Below are 20,675 nucleotides of genomic sequence, written 5' to 3' on the forward strand. Positions count from 1 at the left end.
AAAATGGCTCTAATATGATTAATCTTGACTATCTGCGAACATTCTTAGAGGTAACCAAAACTGTGTGGAAAAAACATAATTCCTTCCAACACTCCATAGTTTTTTAATGACGCGATCGGAAGAACAGTGATTGGCGATATCCTGAAAATCAGAAATTACATGAAATGGTCTTTGAGAAATAAATGATTCAGTGATCAAGACTTTGGAAGAAAACACCTTAAATTCGTATAACAAATTAGCAACTGCGCAAAAATTGAGCCTGCATTTGAGCTACATATGGTTTAATTTGAGGCCATACATACAGTGAAATAGTTCTCATGTCTGCCCACGTCTCCTCCCAGAAGACCCGCCAATTGGCACTCTGTGTCTGAAGTGGTGCACTGCATATCGTTCAGATGTCCCTTGGCCTCGAAGACGGCACCAGATACTGCCGATGTTCCATTCATCATGAGATCGTAAGATACGAGCATGGAAGCCCACGCCGAGTCGGCAGCTTCCAGCGCTGGAAAAGGGCTCATTTTTTAGTTTGATATGTTAGTTCATAAAAAATGGCGATAATGTCAATAATTTCAACGTCTGCTTTGAAAAACACTTTGGCTGCAAGAAGTATGAAGTAGTACTAAATTAATCTCAATCATTTTGGCTTCTGCTTTTAATAACAAGATATAAGTTCAGAAAAATTTAAGGTGAACAGAAACTAGAAGGGGAGGAGTTCTGTTGACAGATTGTCCAGATGGCCAAAAATCATAATGATCAAATTTTCCTTTAAAGTGTCCAGAACTCTCTTAAAGACTGAACTTAGCAAACACTGAAACTTTGATGGGGCTAATAGAACTGTCTTTCCTGTGGTTTTTATCATGAGCCGCTTTCCTGACTGAACCCATTTGAGATCATTGTTGAATGATTAAAATAAAAATTTAGAAGAATACTTAAAAAACTGTGCCTTGGTTGAAGCTGTTCATAGGTCCAGTGATGTCATCCAGAATTTTTCTCTCCACCGGGTGAAAAGTGAGACTGGGCAAATCTGTAGCAAACATTCCAAATAAATGAAAAGACCAAGTGAACAATCTCCCCCCTAAATCAAATTAGGGAGAACAAAATGTTTTTCAGCCAATCAGATTTGAGCATAGTTGACGCAGACCTTACTGCTTGAATTTGCCATTTAATTTCAGGAAGGAGATTGTTCACGTGGTCTACTCAGGAGGGAGATTGTTCACTTCGTCTGTTCAGGGGGGAGGTTGTTCACTTGGTGTATTCAGGGGGGGGGGATTGTTCACAGGGGCCAAACAAATTTTTGAAAACATACGGATCATGGTTCGACAACGTGATAGCTAGGGAAAAAAGCCAATTCGTAAAAGAATTGTCCGTTGGTGTGCCAGTAGCACTAAAAACCCGACCACAAAATAAACACAAAACAAGATTTGTTGATACTGTGCAACTAGCACCGAATGTTCTGACCATAGTCTAAAAAATATTTTAAAAAATTATTTTTTCTGTGTGGTGTGATGAAAGGGTCTGAACAAAAAAATTGGACCTAGGATTAATTGAAAATCATAGTAAAATAGGTAAATTGGACCTCACTTTTCTAGAAAATTGACCAAAAAGTAGTTTGAAGTTGTTAGAAGTTGTTTAAATTTTGAAGTTATGACTTCCCAAATGGCGCCAAAAAACTCCACTAACAACTTTTTTGTAATTAAGTTGTCAAGGCCTAAAAAGTTAGGAAAAAAAGTGCTTCAATATGATATATTACTTGTGTTCGCGCTTAAATTAATGACGTCATTATAGGGCGAAAGTGAAAAAGCTAAAATTAGATTTGCTTAGACAAAAGGCCTTGAAAACTACTGGTTTGTCCGATTAAGGTCAGTTTGCCATCAAAATGTTTATAGATTTTTGAGATTGTTGAAAAACCGTTTGATAACATGTTAACCGAAAATGTTAAACTGATGTTTGCCTTATTTTATATTATCTTTATATTGTCATATTATCTGTTTAAATTGCCGATAATTTACAGATGTTGAACCAGGTTTTTTAGATCTTACAGGATACGAGAGTGCGGCACATTTTGGTCCGCCGACCCGGACATTAGATATTCCGGACGATATTCCAGAGAGGCCTGAAACTCCAGCCGAACCGGATATTAGATATTCCGGACGATATTCCAGAGAGGCCTGAAATTCCAATCGAACCGGACATTAGATATTCCGGACGATAGTCCAGAGAGGCCTGATATTCAACCGACCCGGACACAGAAGTCAGTATTTATTCGGGTTGCCAACGACCCGGACACAGAAGTCAAAAGTAGAAGTTGGGTTTTTAGAATTTTCGAACGGAGGCCTTTTCAGGTATCCTGATTGTGGACATCATTTTTTGTGGACATCCATATTGGAGTGTGGACTGTGGACACCCATTTTTTCTCGACACCCGAAGTTTCTGTGGAATTTGGATTCTACCGGTGAACGCCTCTACAAAACTTGTAAGACTAAAAAACCAAAACTTTATCCATTTGTGCTAACTTGCTGATCTGATGCTTTAAATTCTGATACGAGGTTTTTTGATGGCAAAATCGTAGCCCCCAATTTTTCTCGATACCAAAACCTGATCAGAAAATTTTCTGTGGGTTTAGGAAAAAACCGGCCTCATAAACCTTAATTACGTTATCCTAACACCTTGTTTGTAAGCTCAACACCGTATCGAGAAAAAAAAGACCAAAAATTTTGAAAAAAAAAAATTGAAAATTTTTGATTTTTTTTTCCAAAATTTTAAAGTTTTGCAAATTATTCAGCAAAGCGCCTAGTTTCATAATAATTTAATTTAAACGACCGAGTCGAGTTTTTTGCCCCAAGTTTTGGACTTTAAAAAAAAAAATTCAAAATTTCGCAAACGCATCAGGTTATTGTTGGAACTTGAACTGTTGGGTGAAAACGTGGAAAAAATTTTCGGAAAAAAATTCGAAAAAAAAAAAAAAATTTTTTGGAAAATTTTCGGAAAAAATCCGAAATTTTCGAAAAAAAAAAAAATTTCTGAAAAAACGCCGTGTTTATTCTTGAAACGTGGTGCAGCTAACTGAACTAGTTCAATTGGATAAAACAGCCGTAGTCGAGACCCGTAGCGTATTATTAAGCAAATCGTCTTACCTTTTGCTACAACCTTGTTAGCTCAGGGTGTTGCGGGAGGTCAGGTCGCGGTTTGCTTGATTCCCTCCCTCTTAAGTTGATTTAAATCACTAAATGTTCATACTAGCTGCTAGCTCGCTGCACCACGCTTTGAAAAAACTTTCCCCCGCTTCGCAAAAGCGTGTATCTCAATCGTGCTTAGCCATTCCCGGGTTAAGTTTCAACCATAACGCAGTGAACGTCCGTAAAACTTGTCAGTATCAACTTGATCACTATCTCTTAAACCGAACCGACATTGTTATTTGGCACGACGCTGTTAATAACTCTATTAGTCGACACCGTAGTAATAACTTTAACGCACTAACTCCTAACCAGCTTAAGAAGATTCTTTTAAACTATAAACGCAATATTTATGCAATCGTTTACTGTAAACGTGTAAGCACGGAAGATATATATAGTAAGTTGAAAGAGTCAGGTATATTAGTTATTAACATAGTAACAGACCTGATATCTAGAAGGAAGCAGAACCTCACTGAGTTAGGGCAAAAGTACTTAGAACTACACCAGGATCCTTCTCTAGAACTGAAAACGTTTACGATCCTTAGGCGTTATAGCAAGAATTTGAAGTATCTTATTTCAAAGAAAAGTACTCCTAAGCCAGGAAAACGCAAGCGGCAAGCTAATCGAAACAGAAGAAATGCTGAGCAGCACTAGGAGTTAAATAAATTGCTTCTCTAAGGTGTGATATTGTTTAATGAGTCAGAATATAATATATTAATACTAAATATAAGGTCTTAAATTAATTATTCCTTTTTTTTTCTCAAACTGAGCAGTTGAGCGGTTGAGTAGAAGTGAACAATCTTAAAAGTAATCAAAATAACAGAACAAATTGAGTTAAAATATCGACGGTTGATGAATGGTCGAACATCACTAGAAAATGAGCTTTCCGTAGTTCACAGTCGCATAACTGAGAGTTTAGAGGGACCAATTCGGAAAACAAAAATAAAGGCCTTAATTGAATCTTGCAAGAGTATTCTCGAAAAAGCATTAGCTAAAAATGATGAACTTGTGATATTAGCTAATAAAACCGATAACCATAGCAAATTATTAACGGAGTTGGCTGCATGGTGGGATAGGATAGTTAAAGTTAACGATGAAGTAACTGGTAAGGCTCGCGCTCATATGGAATCTAATCAAGCTTCAGAGGTCTGCGTCAGTGAAACTAGTCGATCAAAAGTTTCATCAAAATCGGCAAAATCCGGGTCGAGTAAGCAAAGCTCAATGAAATCATTGACTCCAAGTGAGCGCCGCAAAGAGCTGCTCCTAGCGAAGATGAAGCGAGAAGAGTTGGAAAAACAACATGAAGCAACCTTAAGACTGAAACAACAGGAAGCCATCATCGAAGAGCAACAGCATTTGATTGAGATGGAACGAAAACAACAAGAAATTAAATTTGAAATTGACCGTAAAGAGCAAGAACATCGTTTACGAATCGAAAAAAGTCGGCTTGAAATGGAACGATTAAGCGAAGAAAATCGTATTAAAGTAGCTGAAGCAAAAATGGTTGAAACTGAATACCTCGAAGAGTCTGAAATAGATCAGCATCTCGAGCTGGCGTCTTCGGTTGATCGTCGTTCTGACAGGGTAAACGATTGGGTTGATCATGCATTAGAAAACCAAAAAGGACCCAAGGTAGTTCCGTCTTCTTCAAAGTTTGAAAACTGTATAAATATAGAAAGTGGTTCGCATCAACACAGAAATGTGTCCACAGCGGAAGCCTCACCTCGGCGATCGTTGCCGAATCGGACTTTTGATTGTGATCAACAATGTTATCCCTATCAACCAACCGTCTCCTTCAGCGATGGCGATGGAATCAAGCACGCTGTATCCACTAATCCTGAGCACAAAACGCAGTCGTTGCTTATTTCCAATAACGCTACACTTTGCGAAAACAATACATCATCATTTTTTAATCCAGCTGGAACAGCAGCTACCAATACTCCGGTATGCTGTTACTTCTCTCTACCTCATCCTTCGTCTTCCATTCAACATATCCCCGTCAACAACTTCAATAACGATTCCCGAGTTGTTGGAAACATGCCTGCCATCTCCAATCAATACTCTGGATACATCCCCCATGCCATTGTGTCACAACCACCTGCAAATTTAATCTGCAGAAATCAAAACTTGCTATCACATAACGTGTATAGCAACCCTGCGTCAGTGAACAATCCGTTTAGCGGACAGTCTGCCGTTATTAGTCAGCCCAACTTGCCACTAATGTCACAGTGGACACCCGCAGTCACCCAATGTATCACTGGGGTAACAAGTGATGGTAACACAAACCCATCAGTTGGTGTTTTTTCATCCGTAACGCCAATATCTCAGCAACAATTCCCCCACGTATCAAGTGGTGGTACCGTTTACTATGGGTTTCCCAATCACGACGCATCGGCTGAAAACACTTACATATATCAGCAGCAACCTTTTGCAGCTGATCCTAGCAACACATTGCCGTCGTTGCAACGAGCTCCCAAACCGCAAGCCGTGACACTGAATGACTTAGTCCAAGCTCTGTCAGTCTCAAAGAAGGATCCCCTTCCAGAATGGAAGCTGGCCCAGTACGATGATGTGAAGTTGACTTATTTAAAAACATTAGTCGCGGGAAAAGCTAAGTCAGCCATAGCAGAGTTCGCATACAGTGGAAGAATGTATAAAGATGCTCTGAAAACTCTAGAAAGAAAGTTTGGCCAGCCACAAAACGTAATTACGGCCTACCTTGATAAGTTGTCCAGTTTCCCGCAGCTTCGAATGCACAACTCTGAGAACATCATTAGCTTCTCGATGACCATTTCAAGTCTAGTGGCTGTCTTTAGGTCTCTTGATTATGAAGAAGATTTGAAAAGCGTCTCTTTGTTAAATCAAGCTCTTTCGAAAATTCCACCAAACATGAGAGAATCGTGGTCACTTTTTGTCGTGAAACGTAATTGGTCACGCCCCAACCTAATTGACTTTAACAATTGGTTAAAGGATAAAGCAGAAGCTCATGAGCAAATGAAAAATATGCCTGGAAAGCCCAAAGTCGAAGAGCCATCCAAAACTAAAGCTGTAACGAGAGTTTTTGCCTCGACAAGTACAGTTGAGAAAAAGTTTGAATATCCTTCTTGTATCCTCTGCAAGGGGAAACATGCCTTGTGGAAGTGTTCTGTGTTTAAGGAGAAAACTCCAACACAACGTGCGAAATTCTCTGCGGAAAACAAATTGTGCTTCTCCTGCTTACAAGGGAACCACGCATTCCGGCAATGTCCCAGAGCAAAGAAATGCACCAAACCAGGTTGCACTAGCACCCATAGTGTACTTCTCCATGGGGCTGAACGTGTTTTTCCTAGTCGAAATCCGGACAAAAATGATAGCCATACAAGACCCAACGCTGGTCAACCAAGATCTAATGCAGAGCCGGATAAAGCGAGCACAAACGCTGATCGAAAATCATTCAGCAAGAATATACCAAACGCAAGTTCGAATCATGCAGACATTAATCCCGTTCCGTTGGATGTAAGTTGCGCAATCTCGAACGACCAATCATCAATCATAACATCGAAAGGGTTACTGCCCATAATCAAGCTCCAAGTTTCCACCGATTTCCAGAGTGCTGATTGTTTAACATTGTGTGACTCAGCATCTAGTCATTCCTGGATATCGGCTAAATTAGTCAAATGTCTGAATCTTTCAGGAAGAGATTTGGATCTCACAGTAAATGGTATTAACACAACGACTGTTGTTAAAACGAAACAAGTTCAGATGAAGGTATCTTCTAACTTCGATGGATTCGAATACATATTCGAATTAACCGCATTTGTCAAGGATGAACTTAAAGTCGGTACCGATACCGTCAACATCCCTGCATTACAGAGCAAGTATCCCTACCTTGCTCCAATCAAACCAATTGTGTATAGCTACGCCGATGTAGACTTAATAATTGGTCAAGACTCCTTCCATGCTATTCGGCCTGAGGAGTATTTCAAGAGTGAGGCCGATCCAAACACATCGCCCGTCGCGGTTCGCCTTCCAATAGGCAGGGTCTTGAGCGGCCCAATGCCGACATCTACTGGTTTCCTTTCTACTTGTTTCAAGTGCAATACGGATGATACCGAACTAGCTTGTCAAATCAAACGCTGGTTTGAAATAGAGTCATACGGAGCCTACAAACAGGTCGGTTCCCGTTCAGCCGAAGACAAAAGGGCGGCTAAAATACTTGATTCCTCCACCGTCCACGATGGATCAAGATACGTTGTAGGTATGCTTTGGGCAGAAGAATCTATCATGTTACCAGATAATTACTATTCCTCTTTGTCTCAGTTAAAATCATTGGAAAAACGTTCAGCGAAAGATCCTCACTTAAGGGATCAATACTCAAAAACTATCGAAGATGATTTGAGTAAAGGATACGTGATTCAAGTTCCTCCCCATAATTTTTCAAACCGCAGCATACGCGAGTGGTATCTTCCCCACCATCCCGTGGTGAACCCAAACAAACCTGGTAAACTGAGGCGTGTCCTTAACGGAGCGTCTAAATTCCATGGTACGTCATTGAACAAATCGTTGCTAGTAGGACCCGACATACTGCAAAACCTTGTGTTCGTTCTCCTCCGTTTTCGTCAACATCATTTTGCCGTATCGGCTGACATTGAAGGGATGTTCCTACAAGTCGGCGTCCTTCCAGAGGACCAACCATCTCTTCGTTTTCTGTGGCGGGAGGACCCCACAGCCGATGTGGTTGTACACCAGTACACCAGACATATCTTTGGAGCGAGAGATTCGCCAACGTGTGCAAATTATGCATTGCAACGGACTGCAATGGATAATCAGGCGATTATCCCTGACGCAGCATCCGCAGTTCTAGAGAAATTTTATATGGACGACTACCTTGACGCCTTTGAGGACCCTGATGTTGCATTTAAAATGAGTCAAGAGTTGATTACTCTGTTAGCTCTAGGTGGTTTTAAATTAACTAAATTCATAAGTAACGTAACTAAAATTAATAAAGAGTTAAACCCGCCCCAAAGCGCGCCGCAAGAGGAAAGTAAAAATATTGTAACTTGTGGGGATAATTCTTCTCATGTTCTTGGTCTGAAGTGGGACCATATTGACGACACTTTGGTCGTAAGCCGTGGTGTCAACCGTGAACTTAAAAGTTCGATAACACAGCGAACAGTGTTAAGTTTTGTTTCTTCCGTTTTCGACCCCATAGGTCTCGTAGCGCCCTATACCGTAAGAGCCCGATTATTGTTGAAAGAAATCTGGCGCATTCATGGTCAACAATGGGATGATCAGCTACCCGTTGATATCAAGACAAAATTTCTTGCCTGGCACTCTGGTTTGCCATCTCTAGGGAAAATGAGTATAAAGCGCAGCTACTTCTCCGCACCAGTCGACTGGGTTGAGTTACACATGTTCGGTGACAGCTCAGAAGAAGTTTTTTGTGCTGTAGCTTTTCTTCGCGCCCGTGTGAAAACTTCACTCGAAACACAAGTTGCCTTCGTCTTTGGAAAAGCAAGAGTGGCGCCCATGAAAGCGTTTTCCATCCCGAAGCTTGAACTGCAGGCCGCGTTACTCGCTACCCGCTTGAAGGAAGATGTCCTCAAAGCTCTAACCATTCCTGTGTCAAACACGTTCATGTGGACTGACAGCACCACTGTGCTCCAGTGGTTAAACTCAGGTAGTAAGCAACCCACGTTCGTGGCAAACCGGATTGGAGAGATTCTAGAAAGTACGACCGTAGATCAGTGGTTTCATATCTTAAGTGGAGACAACTCTGCTGATACGGGAACCAGAGGAATCTCAGCGGAGTCCTTAAAAACAAGCAGCTGGGTGAACGGGCCAAGTCTGCTGAAAAGTGGCGAGTGGCCTTTCAAGCCGAGCATAGAAATACTTAAGAAAAACCGCCTGGCTGGTCCCGCTTGTGACCTTAATGAAGGTTTACAGCAGGCCTCTAATTTTTCAAACGTTGCACAAAAACAAAAACAACCCATTTTATTTGCATGGGAAAAGTTCAGCTCGTTTCGTAAACTCCAGCGAGTGGTTGCCTTCATGCTCAGACTTAGTCCGAAACACCGGCACTACCGCACTAAAGTCAAGGAAATAATCGATCCGGTTGAATTAGAAACCGCCAAACAACGACTTTTGTTGATTTCCCAAAAGGAATCTTTTGAAGCGGAATATTTACTCCTGTCCTGCAACAAAACCGTCAAAAAGTCTAGTCGTATTGCACAGTATGCACCGTTTATGGGTCCTGCATTCCTCATTCGTTCAACTGGGCGAATTCGCCGCCTAGTTGAAACTGAATATGACACAAAACACCCCATAATCCTTGATGGAAGGCATTCTTTGGTGAAATTGTTCGTAAGTGATATTCAGTATCGCTATCAGCACCAGTTCTTAGACTACCTGCGAGCTGTAATTCACTTAGAGTTCGCAATCTTGAACCTTCGCTCTTTATTGAAGTCCATTGAAGTCCACTGCCTTATATGTAGGAAGCGCAAAGCCAAAACTGTCACACCTATGATGGCAGAGCTTCCAGTTGAAAGGCTTGGTTACCGCCAGCCTCCCTTCACAAACTGTGGTGTTGATTACTTTGGACCCTTTTACGTCTCAATCAGGAGGAGTTCTGAAAAACGATGGTGCTTCCTTTTTACATGTATGACCACCAGAGCTGTACATAATGAGATTGTCTCATCCATGGACACGAGTTCGTGTGTAATAGGAATCGAAAGATTCATTGCCCGTCGCGGCACTCCATCAGTCATTTGGTCTGATAACGGCACCAATTTTGTGGGAGCCGAGAAAGAACTCTTAAATTGTATTCAGTCGTGGAACGATCAAGCACCCCCAGAGCTGGCGAAAAAGGGTATTAAGTGGAAATTTAACCCCCCGGCAGCCCCGCATCACGGTGGTTCTTGGGATCGTCTCGTTCGGTGTTGTAAAAGGGTATTCTACGCAATAATAGGAAGGAGAAAGCTCACTCCCGAAGTCCTTGAAACAACTTTCTGTCTTGTAGAACAATCACTGAACGCTCGACCTATAACATCAGTAAGTGCAAGTCCGGATGGTTTCGAGGTGTTAACTCCTAATCATTTTTTGTTAGGCCGAAATGGTACTAGCTTTCCTTCTCTCTCTTTCCAGGAGCACTTCGACCATCGAAAGCAATATATCCGAGCGCAAAGCTACGCCAACGCAATTTGGAGTCGTTGGCTGCGAGATTATGTGCCAGCGCTGAATAAACGCAGTAAGTGGTACTCCGATAGTGACGTTATTTTAAAAACAGGGGATTTAGTGTGGATTGTTGACGAACGCAGCCCAAGGGGACACTACCCTCTGGCTCGTATAAAAACCCTTAATTACGGAAAAGACAACATAGCCCGATCTGCCGTAGTTACCACCCGCTCCGGGGAGCTAACTCAACCGGCCGTAAAACTCGCACCCGTTTTTGCTCCTTTGGGCGCGGAAGATGTTCGCGCTTAAATTAATGACGTCATTATAGCGCGAAAGTGAAAAAGCTAAAATTAGATTTGCTTAGACAAAAGGCCTTGAAAACTACTGGTTTGTCCGATTAAGGTCAGTTTGCCATCAAAATGTTTATAGATTTTTGAGATTGTTGAAAAACCGTTTGATAACATGTTAACCGAAAATGTTAAACTGATGTTTGCTTTATTTTATATTATCTTTATATTGTCATATTATCTGTTTAAATTGCCGATAATTTACAGATGTTGAACCAGGTTTTTTAGATCTTACAGGATACGAGAGTGCGGCACAACTTGCATTATTTGCTCCAATTTTGACTGGAATTTTCTTAATGCCGTTCGAATCACGACTGAAAGGGCTTCAATATAATATACCTCTCGACCCATTCCAAGAATTATTTGTGGTATTTGCGTGGAAAAGAAAAAGAAAAAGAAACAAGAATACCCGGTCACTGTGCAAGTAGTACAGAATGTTTCGACCATAGTCTTTAGAAAACTACGGTTAAGTTTTCTTTTCAAATTAGTGTTGTTTTTTCTGCTTGGTGTGATAAAAAGATCTGACGTAAAAATATAATTTAAGCATATTGAATACTCATATTAAAACGAGCGAATCGGACAAAAATTTTGTAAAAAAATTAGTAGAAAAAAAATGTAGAAAAAATTTTCAAAAAGTTTTACAGAAAGTTTTTGAGTTTTTTTGAAGTTTTTGGTTCCCAAAATGAAACTAAAAAACTCCAAAACTAGTTTTAATTGCTTAAACTAAGTTTTAAAGTGTTAAATTAGGTATTTCAGCTTGTAAGCCTGCTCACTTGCTTTATTCGCTCAAATTAAGACAAAAAGCTTAAAATTGCAAGCCGCTTTTTCTCGACACAGGGATATCTTTTTGAAAATTTTAAAATGTGGTTCGTATTATGACTAAAAAGGCTCAACCCAGTTCGATCATTATTTGCGTCACCTGATATTTTTGCGTGGAAAACAAAAAAGCAAAAAAAAATAAATTTTACCCGAACACAAAGTTTCTCCCCATTTGCAATGATCGGAACAATAAGCATACATAAGCCTGCTCTCTGGCTTTCGATGCTCGAAATTGGAAAAAAAATCAAAAATTTCAAAACGGTTTTTCTGAACACTAGAAAAGCTTTATGGGAATTTTTCTAATGTGGTTCAAACCGCGAATGAAAAAGCTTTAATATGATATATTATTCAACCCAGTTCGATTATTGTTTGCGTTACTTGGTTTTGCGTAGAGAACGAAAAGAAAAAGAAAGAAAAATCTAAAACATACCCGAATACAACGTTTCTCCCAATTTTCAATGATCGGAACAATTACAGCCGACAAAGGCATTAAGCAATAGCTTATCGCCCTTCATCAAGCCTGCTTGCTTGCATTATTCGCTCGAAATCCGACTAAACAACAAAACATTTATATCATTTTTGCGTTACTGATAGTTTATTAGAATTGGGATTTTTAATACAGTTCACATTACAAATAAAAGTGTTTTCAATATGATGTAGCACTCGATGCATTCCTAAGGTTAGTTGCGATGCTTAATTTTATGTGCAAAAAGCACCAGCGAAAAGTTGCAAAAACTTGAACAGCCAAAGACAAAGTTTCTTTCCGTTTTCAGTGGTTGGAACAACAAGAATTGCCGGTTTTTTAGCTTAAAAAAATTTTTGATCGTGTTTTTTGCAATTAAAGAGAAGGATAACCTAAGAAAAATAATTAAAATAGCTTTAATTGGCTATAAAAACCTTTGTGAATGCAGTTTTTTTGGCTCCGATCAAATCACAATATGGGAAAAAATCATAGCGTAATGCGTATATATCAAAAATTTATCAGAATAAAATATTTTTGGTCTTCAGTAGAATTCTTTAAAAGATGTCTTAAATTATTTTTTCAATATTGTTAAAATGGTCTTAGCTTTTGGCTGTTGAAATCGATTCAGAGCAAAATTGGACTATAAATGTCGGAGCATCTTTGTTTTTTTTCTTTTCACTTTGCTTAACTTTAATTAAATTTGCTTGATTAATTTCTACTGTTTTTGATTGCAACCTTCCCCTTCCGCTGCTCAAACGACCTAAACTCAAAAATTTCGAGTATTTTGTCACAACAAATTGTGGTCAGATCATTCTGGTAGACTGGTACAGCAACTGTCTATCTTGATTGATCTAATTATCTTTTGATCTCACCGGACTTCTTATCTCAGTTAAGGAGTGCATTTAGGGGGGTGGGGGTGAGGGGGGGAAGGGCGGACGCCCAAAATATACTAATTCTAAGGGGGCGCCGATAAAACGCAAATTTTTTGTCAATATTTTCGAAAAAAGTGCCAAAAAATTGCAATTTTTGACCTGTTTTTGTTTTAGTCAAAAGCGGATCTTTATAGTCTTATGATAGCGCTCGGGAAATCAATTTGATTGATCTAAAAAGGGTCGACAAAATTTTTGAATTTTTGTGGTTTCGTCAATTTTTTCCGTCACAACAAGAACATCACCTCCGAGGTAAATTATTCCGGTATTGAGCCGTTAGCAATAAGCTTTTTCTAACTCCGAGTATAAATTTTTTCGTGATGAATTTGATTTTTAAAAAGAACAAAAGCACTTTGAAGAAGGAAAATGTTAGTCCTTTGTCTTTGTAGTTTGTTGAAGATGTTTTAATTTCTCATTGAGCAACCAGTATAACCTCCTAACTGGTTTTTTTCTAAATTTTCGTTCAAAATGATAAGCAAAAGTTTCAATTATTTGTTTTTTTAAGTCACACTTAAGCTAAAATGGAGTATTTTGGTCAGATGACTGATAGAAATCAAGGGTTCAAAATATTTAGGACAGAAACTCATACTCTTGATCATAAGTTGATGTAAGACATAAAAGTTTGTAGGTAAACTTGCTTACGTTTCAGGTTGCATTAAATTTAGGAACTGACTTTTTTTAAACTCGATAACACGTTTGTTAGAGAGTTTTGGCCATAGTTTAATGAAAAACAAGGATAGCCGGTTGCTGTGCAAGTAGCACAAAATGTTTCAATCATATTCTTAAAAATACAACAGTTTTTACAAATTATTGTCGTTTTTTGGCGTGGTGTGATAAAAGGAGCTGAGCAAAAAAACTGGGGACAAGGTATATTCGACAGCGACGCTAAAATAACTTTTAGAAAATTTACAAGAATAAAATTCAAAAATTTTCTAATTTGCTTACAGTTTTTTGGACTTTTGAAAAATTTGATTCCAAAAAGGCGCTAAAATACGCAAAGTATACTAACGTTACCCATGAAAATTTAAGTTCATACCTCCTAAATTAAGCTAATCTAAGCTTTTAAGAAATTAAAATAAGACTGCTCGCTCACTTCAATCGCTCGAAATAAGACGAAACATCGTATTGGTACATTATGCAGAAATGCCAAAATAAGCAAATTGAAAAACAGTTTTTCTAGAAAAATTACTCTAAAAACAAAAACAAATTCGACAAAAATTTTCGAAAATTTTTTCAAGTTTATTGCAGTTTTTTGAATTTTTTGAAAATTTTGATTACAAAAAGGCTCTGAAATACTCATAGTAAACTAACAATACCAAGTAAAACTATGTTCCTATCTTTTAAATTAAGCTAATCTAAGCATTTAAGTAACTAATATAAGACTGCTCGCTCGCTTCAATCGCTTGCAATAGGACAAAAAATCAAAAATTTCAAACTGGTTTTTCTCATTACTGGGAAAACTTTTTTCAAATTTTTTAATGTGGTGCGAATAAGACTCATCACGAGGCAAAACTGTGTATTTTGTGAATTGTAAGCCGATTCCACAACAAGGAAGCTCCCTTTGTTCTTCTTCTTTTGTTCTTTTATTTTCTTTGATCGTTCCGACAAAATTTTAACATGTTTAAAGAATTGTCTTTGGAATCCAGGAACATACAGACACAAAATTGTGCGTCTATCCAGCGCACAGTTTGGCTTCGTAATGACTGTAAGGGCTTTAATATGGTTTATCACTCAGCCCAGAGTTATCAATATTTGTGGCAGTTGATTTTGCGTGAAAAACAAAAAAACTAAAACAGACCCGAATACAACGTTTCTCCCCATTTTCAATGGTCGGGACAAAAGAGCTAAAACAGCCCCGGATAGAAAGTTTCTCCCAATTTTCAATGGCCGGGACAACAAAGCGTTTTGTAATAATAAGTCTGCCTAGTTTGAAAACACTTCACATACTTGGTCAAAAACCTTTCACTAACATGTTTCGGTGAAATCGGCATTTTTTTATTTGAGTCCCTGGATAAGTTATTGAATTCCTCTCAAGAAAAATTGAAAAAACTTCTATACGAAAAAGTTCACAAAGTAATTTGTTCACTCTCAAAAAATACAAAACTATATGAGTATCAGGTGAATTTAGAGTCGGTACTCTGTCTTCAATTAGACTACTTAAAGAGGAAAATTTCTTTTGTAGTGATAAGAATCTTAACTTGCAATGAGTTCGTAACTTAAATGAAAGTAAATTGCATCCGGGGGGGGGGGGGGGGGATTATTGCTGGGCAAAATTGGGGGTGAAATCATGAAGGATTAAAATATGGGACACCGAAATGCTTCATGGAATTATTTCAGCAATTAGTTTGGATGAAACTTTCTTAGGACAAATTTGCGCCTTTATAACGGTGCCAAACTGACAGCGGTGTCGAGTTGTCGCCATGACGCTCTAGGGAATCATTATGTTTAGTTATGGGATACCTTAAAACTTGCTAGATGAAAAAACACTTGACAAGTGGTCATAATGAAAACTTCTCACCGTCCAAATTGTTCTGAATTTGCTCGAATGTGAAACTGAGTTGTTCGTATCTGAGAGAGTCCACATCTTCAGTGGATGATGTAATATAGCCCTGGAGATTCTCATTGATGTTTCCCACCCTGCTCATGAATGTATCCGGATAACTGTCCTCTAATTCGTTCCAGTTTTGTCTCATGAGGTAAACTGCAGGCCTGAAATGATTTTCAGTTGTTCTTTTCTAGTGTTTCACCCTAAAACTAAGAAACTTAAAATGAACACTTACTCCAGGTAGTTTTGTTATAATTCAATCAAAGCAATACTTTTGCAATTTTTGATGAAAGTGAGGAAAGGATAATTATAATAAATTTGTTCCAAGATCTAACCATACAGAAAACTTATTCTTGAAAAAACATCACATTGAGCAACCGCAGAATGTCAATCAACCTTTTGATGCATCGCTGAGAATTTTCTATTAAAACTTATCTAGACTTGATTGGTTAACCTAAGCACCATTTATCCACTAAAAAAGAAAGATTGTAGATTGGAAAATAACATAGATTTCAAAGCTTATTAGTTCACTTCTCCAACATATTTTTACCATTTTCGTTAAGGAAAAAATTCGAAAAAAAATTCTGATTTAAAAATATTTTTTGCGTGGAATACTTTCACTTAATGATTACAATGATTGTTTTTTTTCGGGTGTACGCTTTATGATTCAATGATTTTTTTTTCAAATGCCACAAATCTTTATCTATGAAACAAACTGTTAAAGTAGTTGCATTCATTCAAGCAAGTATCTCTTATCTTATGCATTAGGTTGTCTAAAGGCTGTTCTATTAAAATTTCATATTAAAAATAATTAGAAAAATGTATAGTGCCCGAATTCGCGCAGCATTTTCATTTTTGTTATTTCGTTTTTTAATGTTATTCTTTTATTGTTCCGACTTTCGATGCGAAAGTGACGGAATATTTGTGCTCGGGGTGGGTTTTTTTTTCTTCAGACAAATTTCGACTTTTTAACTAGCCATTTTTGACAAAAATTTTTTTATATCATTCAAAAATTATTGTTGTCCTGAGCTTAATTTTGAAAAGATATTTCACCTGTGATCATTTTTCGTAAAGTTACGGGGGTTTAAAGATTGCCATTTTGGCCAACTTGGGACAATTAACGCTCGATATGTTTCGCGCTATTAACGCGTAAGCGGAGATTTAATCCGTCTTGAAATCGTTCCAAATTGGTTGAAAGAAGCTTATTTGCCATAATTGATTTGTTACAAGGAGCAAAATCTATTCTTTTGTAGTTTATATAGCGTGGGGGGGGGATAATTTCATTTAAAAAATTCAAATTTAAGAAAAAATTTTTTCATTTTATTTCATTACATTTATTTTTTTATGTTACTACTGCTCGATAAACTTTAAAAGGCAGTCGAAACATTCAGGGCTTCGCCCTGTTACGAGCAGTCTTGTTGATTTTATTCTTCTAGTGGTATCATGTGCCTTGTCTTATTCTTGATTTAAAATATAAATTTTCACCGTGACATTTGCATGGTCTCGTCTTTATACTGTAGAGAATAATTTCAATAAATTGTATACGTTTATTTCATTCATTCAACAAATTCATCCATTGATTCATTTTTTCTTATTGTCCCTACTTCTTATAAATTTTCTAGGTGAAACGCAATTCAATTTAAAAATTGTTGTGGTACGATTTTTAAAAAGTTTTTTTGCAGCTTTCTCAGATTGATTTTTCTGGCAGTTCCGTATACTTACATACAGGGGCGGATCTAGGATTTTCTCGAACGGGGGGGGGGGGGGGGGCGGATTTTCAAAAAATTTTCCAAAATTTTGACGACCTTTTTTTTTAGGTCGACCAAATTGATTTTTCGAGCTCTCCCAAAGCACTGTTTTGCCCCTATTTTGGCAAAAATTTCTGCGCCGCATGCAATTTTTTGAAAAAACAGTCAAAAAAGCCGTTTTTGGGCACTTTTTGAAAAATGTTGACAAAAAACTCGCGTTTTTTTTTGGCGCGCGCTCCCCCTCAAAGTTAGTATATATTGGCGCCAAAGGCGCCTTTAGAAAAATTTTAGGGACGGTCGGCCAAAAATGGATTTCTGAAAAAGTATCAAAGGGGGAACCCTTTGGGTCGGCAGGGGGTCGAATCCCTGAAAGGGGGCGTCCGCCCCCCCTCGCCGCCCCCCCTAAATCCGCCCCGGCTTAGATACCAAATTTATGGTTGTATAACCTGCTAGGAAATTGTAACGAGAACATATGAGCTGAGAAACTTTTTTAAATTTTCATTCGATCTGTTTGTAAAGTAGATAAGCCTGGACTCTAATGTTTTTGTGCAGACCAACTTTAAAAAACTTGTAAAATCGGATAGATAGAGCAGTAAAAAGTTTTTAATTCCATGAAAACATTTGGCGGAGAATCTAAATTAAAACACTAGCAGACGTTTTTGGGTAGTAGGAAAATGTTCATGACAGTTCAAGGATTGCGGATTGGCTTGTAAAAAAGACCATATAGAGTTGTTATCTTACAAAAAACTAATCATTAAATGGCGAAACGTGCATAGCGCTCCCACAGGCAATCTTAAACCAAAACTCGCAAGTTGTTTGCTAAATTTTGCGAGTTGCCGCTTTTCTTAAACTTTGCGAGTTGCCTTTATTAGGAGTTATCTTTTGTTGCGAGTTGTCGCGGCAATTTCGTAGAACTGCAAGAACTGGGATTTCTAGCGCGTTAAAAAGCGTTGTAAAATTTCTTGAAGCCCCGCAGCTAATGCAAACATCCGTCGCACATTTTTTTTACAGAGTCGGTTTCCTCACGGGTTAGTTAAAAAGAACTTGTCTTTCAAAATGTACGTACATGACTAATATTGAATATGCAACAATCAGAACAGAAAGGGAGTAAAATCCACACCGGCCATCTTTCAAGGTCACAAACGCTTTCTTCAGTCGCCATAGTATGGCCACGATGACAATAGCCATGACCACCATCAGGCAACAGAGAGAACCCAAAACAATCACGAGAGTGTAACCGAGGTTCTTGAAACCATACTCGTGAAACTCCTGAAACCCGTTAAATAGATTATCCTTCAATGTAACTCAACAAAAATAAGTTATTTCTGCCAGGGGCGGATTTAGAGGGGGTGGGGGCGGGGGGACGTTTCTTCTCAGGGATTCGACCCTCTGATAGCCCATAGGCTCCACCCTTTGTACTGTTTTGAGATTTTCATTTTGGCTGACTCACCATAAAACTTTTCTAAAGGAGCCTTCGGCAACAAAATACACTTATTTTGAGGGGGGGGGGGGGGGGGGGGGGAAGCGCGCGAAGAAAAAACGCGACTTTTTGGTAAAACTTTTCCAAAAAAGCCTCAAAACGCATTTTTGGGCATGTTTTTTCAGAATTTTATCTGCGGCGCAGAAAAATTGGCCAAAATAGGGTCTTTTCAATGCTTTGGCAGAAAATTTATTGAATCGACCTAAAAAAAGTTCGACAAAATTTTTGAAAATTTTTTGAAAATCCGACCCCCCCCCCCCTCGAGAAAATCCTAGATCCGCCCCTGATTTTTGCTGTAAAGCTGGAAAAGAAAAAGAAAAAGAAAAAATTGTTGGTCATTTTTTTCGAAAGTCGTAACAATTATCTAAAAAGGATTTTTGGTTTCTGAAAATTTGGTTTCTTAAAACGTTAATTGATTATTTGACGGCATATTATTATAGAATCTTATCTTGAAAAACTACCACCGATTTGAAAAAAAAATTGCTGTGACGATGAGTAATTTAGCGTTTCGTAAATTTGAAAAAAAAACTGCATTTTTAACAATTGTTTTAGCTCATCAATTTACCTCTTATGACATTTTTAAGATAAAAAAGAATGATAAAAACCGATGAAAAATCGTAAGTATAAACACAAAAAAAATTATGTCTCACCTCGCGTATATCTTCTATCGTGACAGAAGTCTCGTTTTCTCTGTTTTGAATGTACAGATTCGCCAGCCTTTCTGAAAACAGAACAACAGGCAAAGTATTTCATCAGTGATTAATAATAACAAACAACGGACTATCCTTTCACAGGGATTACTTTAAAACTTATTTCACATGACGTTAAATAACCTTTTAAATGTTTGCTTCCAGAAAAACAATTTTGGTGTAAAATAAAATCAACAGCTGTAACTGAAATATCTAAAGCTAGAACTTTTTTGTAATGTTAATGAGAATATCCCTTTTCAACAACCAATAGTAAGAATTTTTCTTGCTTAAAAATGTTACATTAAGGGAAATTGAAACTAGCCACAAATTTCAACACTTTCGCATAAAAGCAGAAAGGGTCCGGGCTACAAGCAGAAAGGTGGTGGTTTCATGCGATACGTCCACAAGTTTAAAACCCTGCCTAGACTACGAAATTTCAGTCGCGGAAAGTAACTTTAACTTTCTGGGCATCAATCGCATACCACAACAAGCCACCCCCACCCCAACTCGGAGAAAACGGGAGCTTGAGCGTTAAAATACAATTTGAGACGGGCTAAATGTATACCTTGAGGAACTTCAGATGTGAAAATCAGATCGCCAATTGACTCAACAGCCCCATGCATCCATCTGCTAGTTTCCTCATAACCAGGCCAGTTATAACTAAACTCAGTTGTAGTGAAGTTACGAAACACTAAATTACTGTCATCGTCACAGCAAAACGAGGTGTTATAATAAGCCTCGGACGAAAGAACCATTTCTATGGAAACCAAAATTAGAACTGTCAAAAAAGGTAATCTTAACATCTCAGAAATTTATTTGAACACTTGAATATCCATTTGATGTTTTTTACTTTGTAACTGATAAAAAAAAATTGCATTTTATTGGGACCACCAGCCAATAAATGAAAATGTGGCCTGTTTTAGGAACGGTTGATTTCTTATTTATTCATGGTACCGTCAACGGAACTACTTGAAACTCCTCCAAATTAAAAAGATCTGCTTTGTGTGAATAAATTGATATAATTTATCTGTCTACAGATGTAGCAGAACTGAAAAAGAAAGTACTTCTTGTTTGATTAATTATTCAAAGGACAGAGAAATCTTACTTACAAGAAATGGCTAACAATCTTTTTTTTTGTATATACAAAGAAAGTAGCATAGACCTAAAAAATCAATTTGAATCGACATAAAATCAATTAAGTCTGGCATAAAAATGTAATCGATAGATGAATTTCAATCGATTGTATATCGAATTAAATCCTTTTTTGATAGTTTTTTTTTGGTTTCATTTTTCAGAATTTTAGCAACAAAAAATTTATTTTTAACAACCT

At 37.9% G+C, this 20,675-nt stretch overlaps 1 protein-coding gene across 1 annotated transcript in view; it reads right to left on the bottom strand.

Moving 5' to 3' along the window:
* LOC134848727 (uncharacterized) overlaps window positions 1–20,285 on the bottom strand; it is a 47,867-nt gene extending 27,582 nt beyond the window's left edge. The window contains exons 1-6 of the mRNA XM_063866238.1: window positions 19,911–20,285; window positions 19,307–19,377; window positions 18,243–18,445; window positions 15,402–15,592; window positions 944–1,024; window positions 303–502 (exon numbers count right to left, since the gene is read on the bottom strand). Of these exons, the coding sequence (XP_063722308.1) occupies window positions 303–502; window positions 944–1,024; window positions 15,402–15,592; window positions 18,243–18,445; window positions 19,307–19,377; window positions 19,911–20,148 (984 nt within the window). The 5' untranslated portion in view covers window positions 20,149–20,285. The remainder of the gene's footprint in view (window positions 1–302; window positions 503–943; window positions 1,025–15,401; window positions 15,593–18,242; window positions 18,446–19,306; window positions 19,378–19,910) is intronic.
* Between the last annotated feature and the right edge of the window lie 390 nt (window positions 20,286–20,675).

This window comes from Symsagittifera roscoffensis, chromosome 6 (genome assembly GCF_963678635.1).
Source record: "Symsagittifera roscoffensis chromosome 6, txSymRosc1.1, whole genome shotgun sequence".
In the NCBI taxonomy this organism is placed as follows: Eukaryota; Metazoa; Xenacoelomorpha; order Acoela; family Convolutidae; genus Symsagittifera; species Symsagittifera roscoffensis.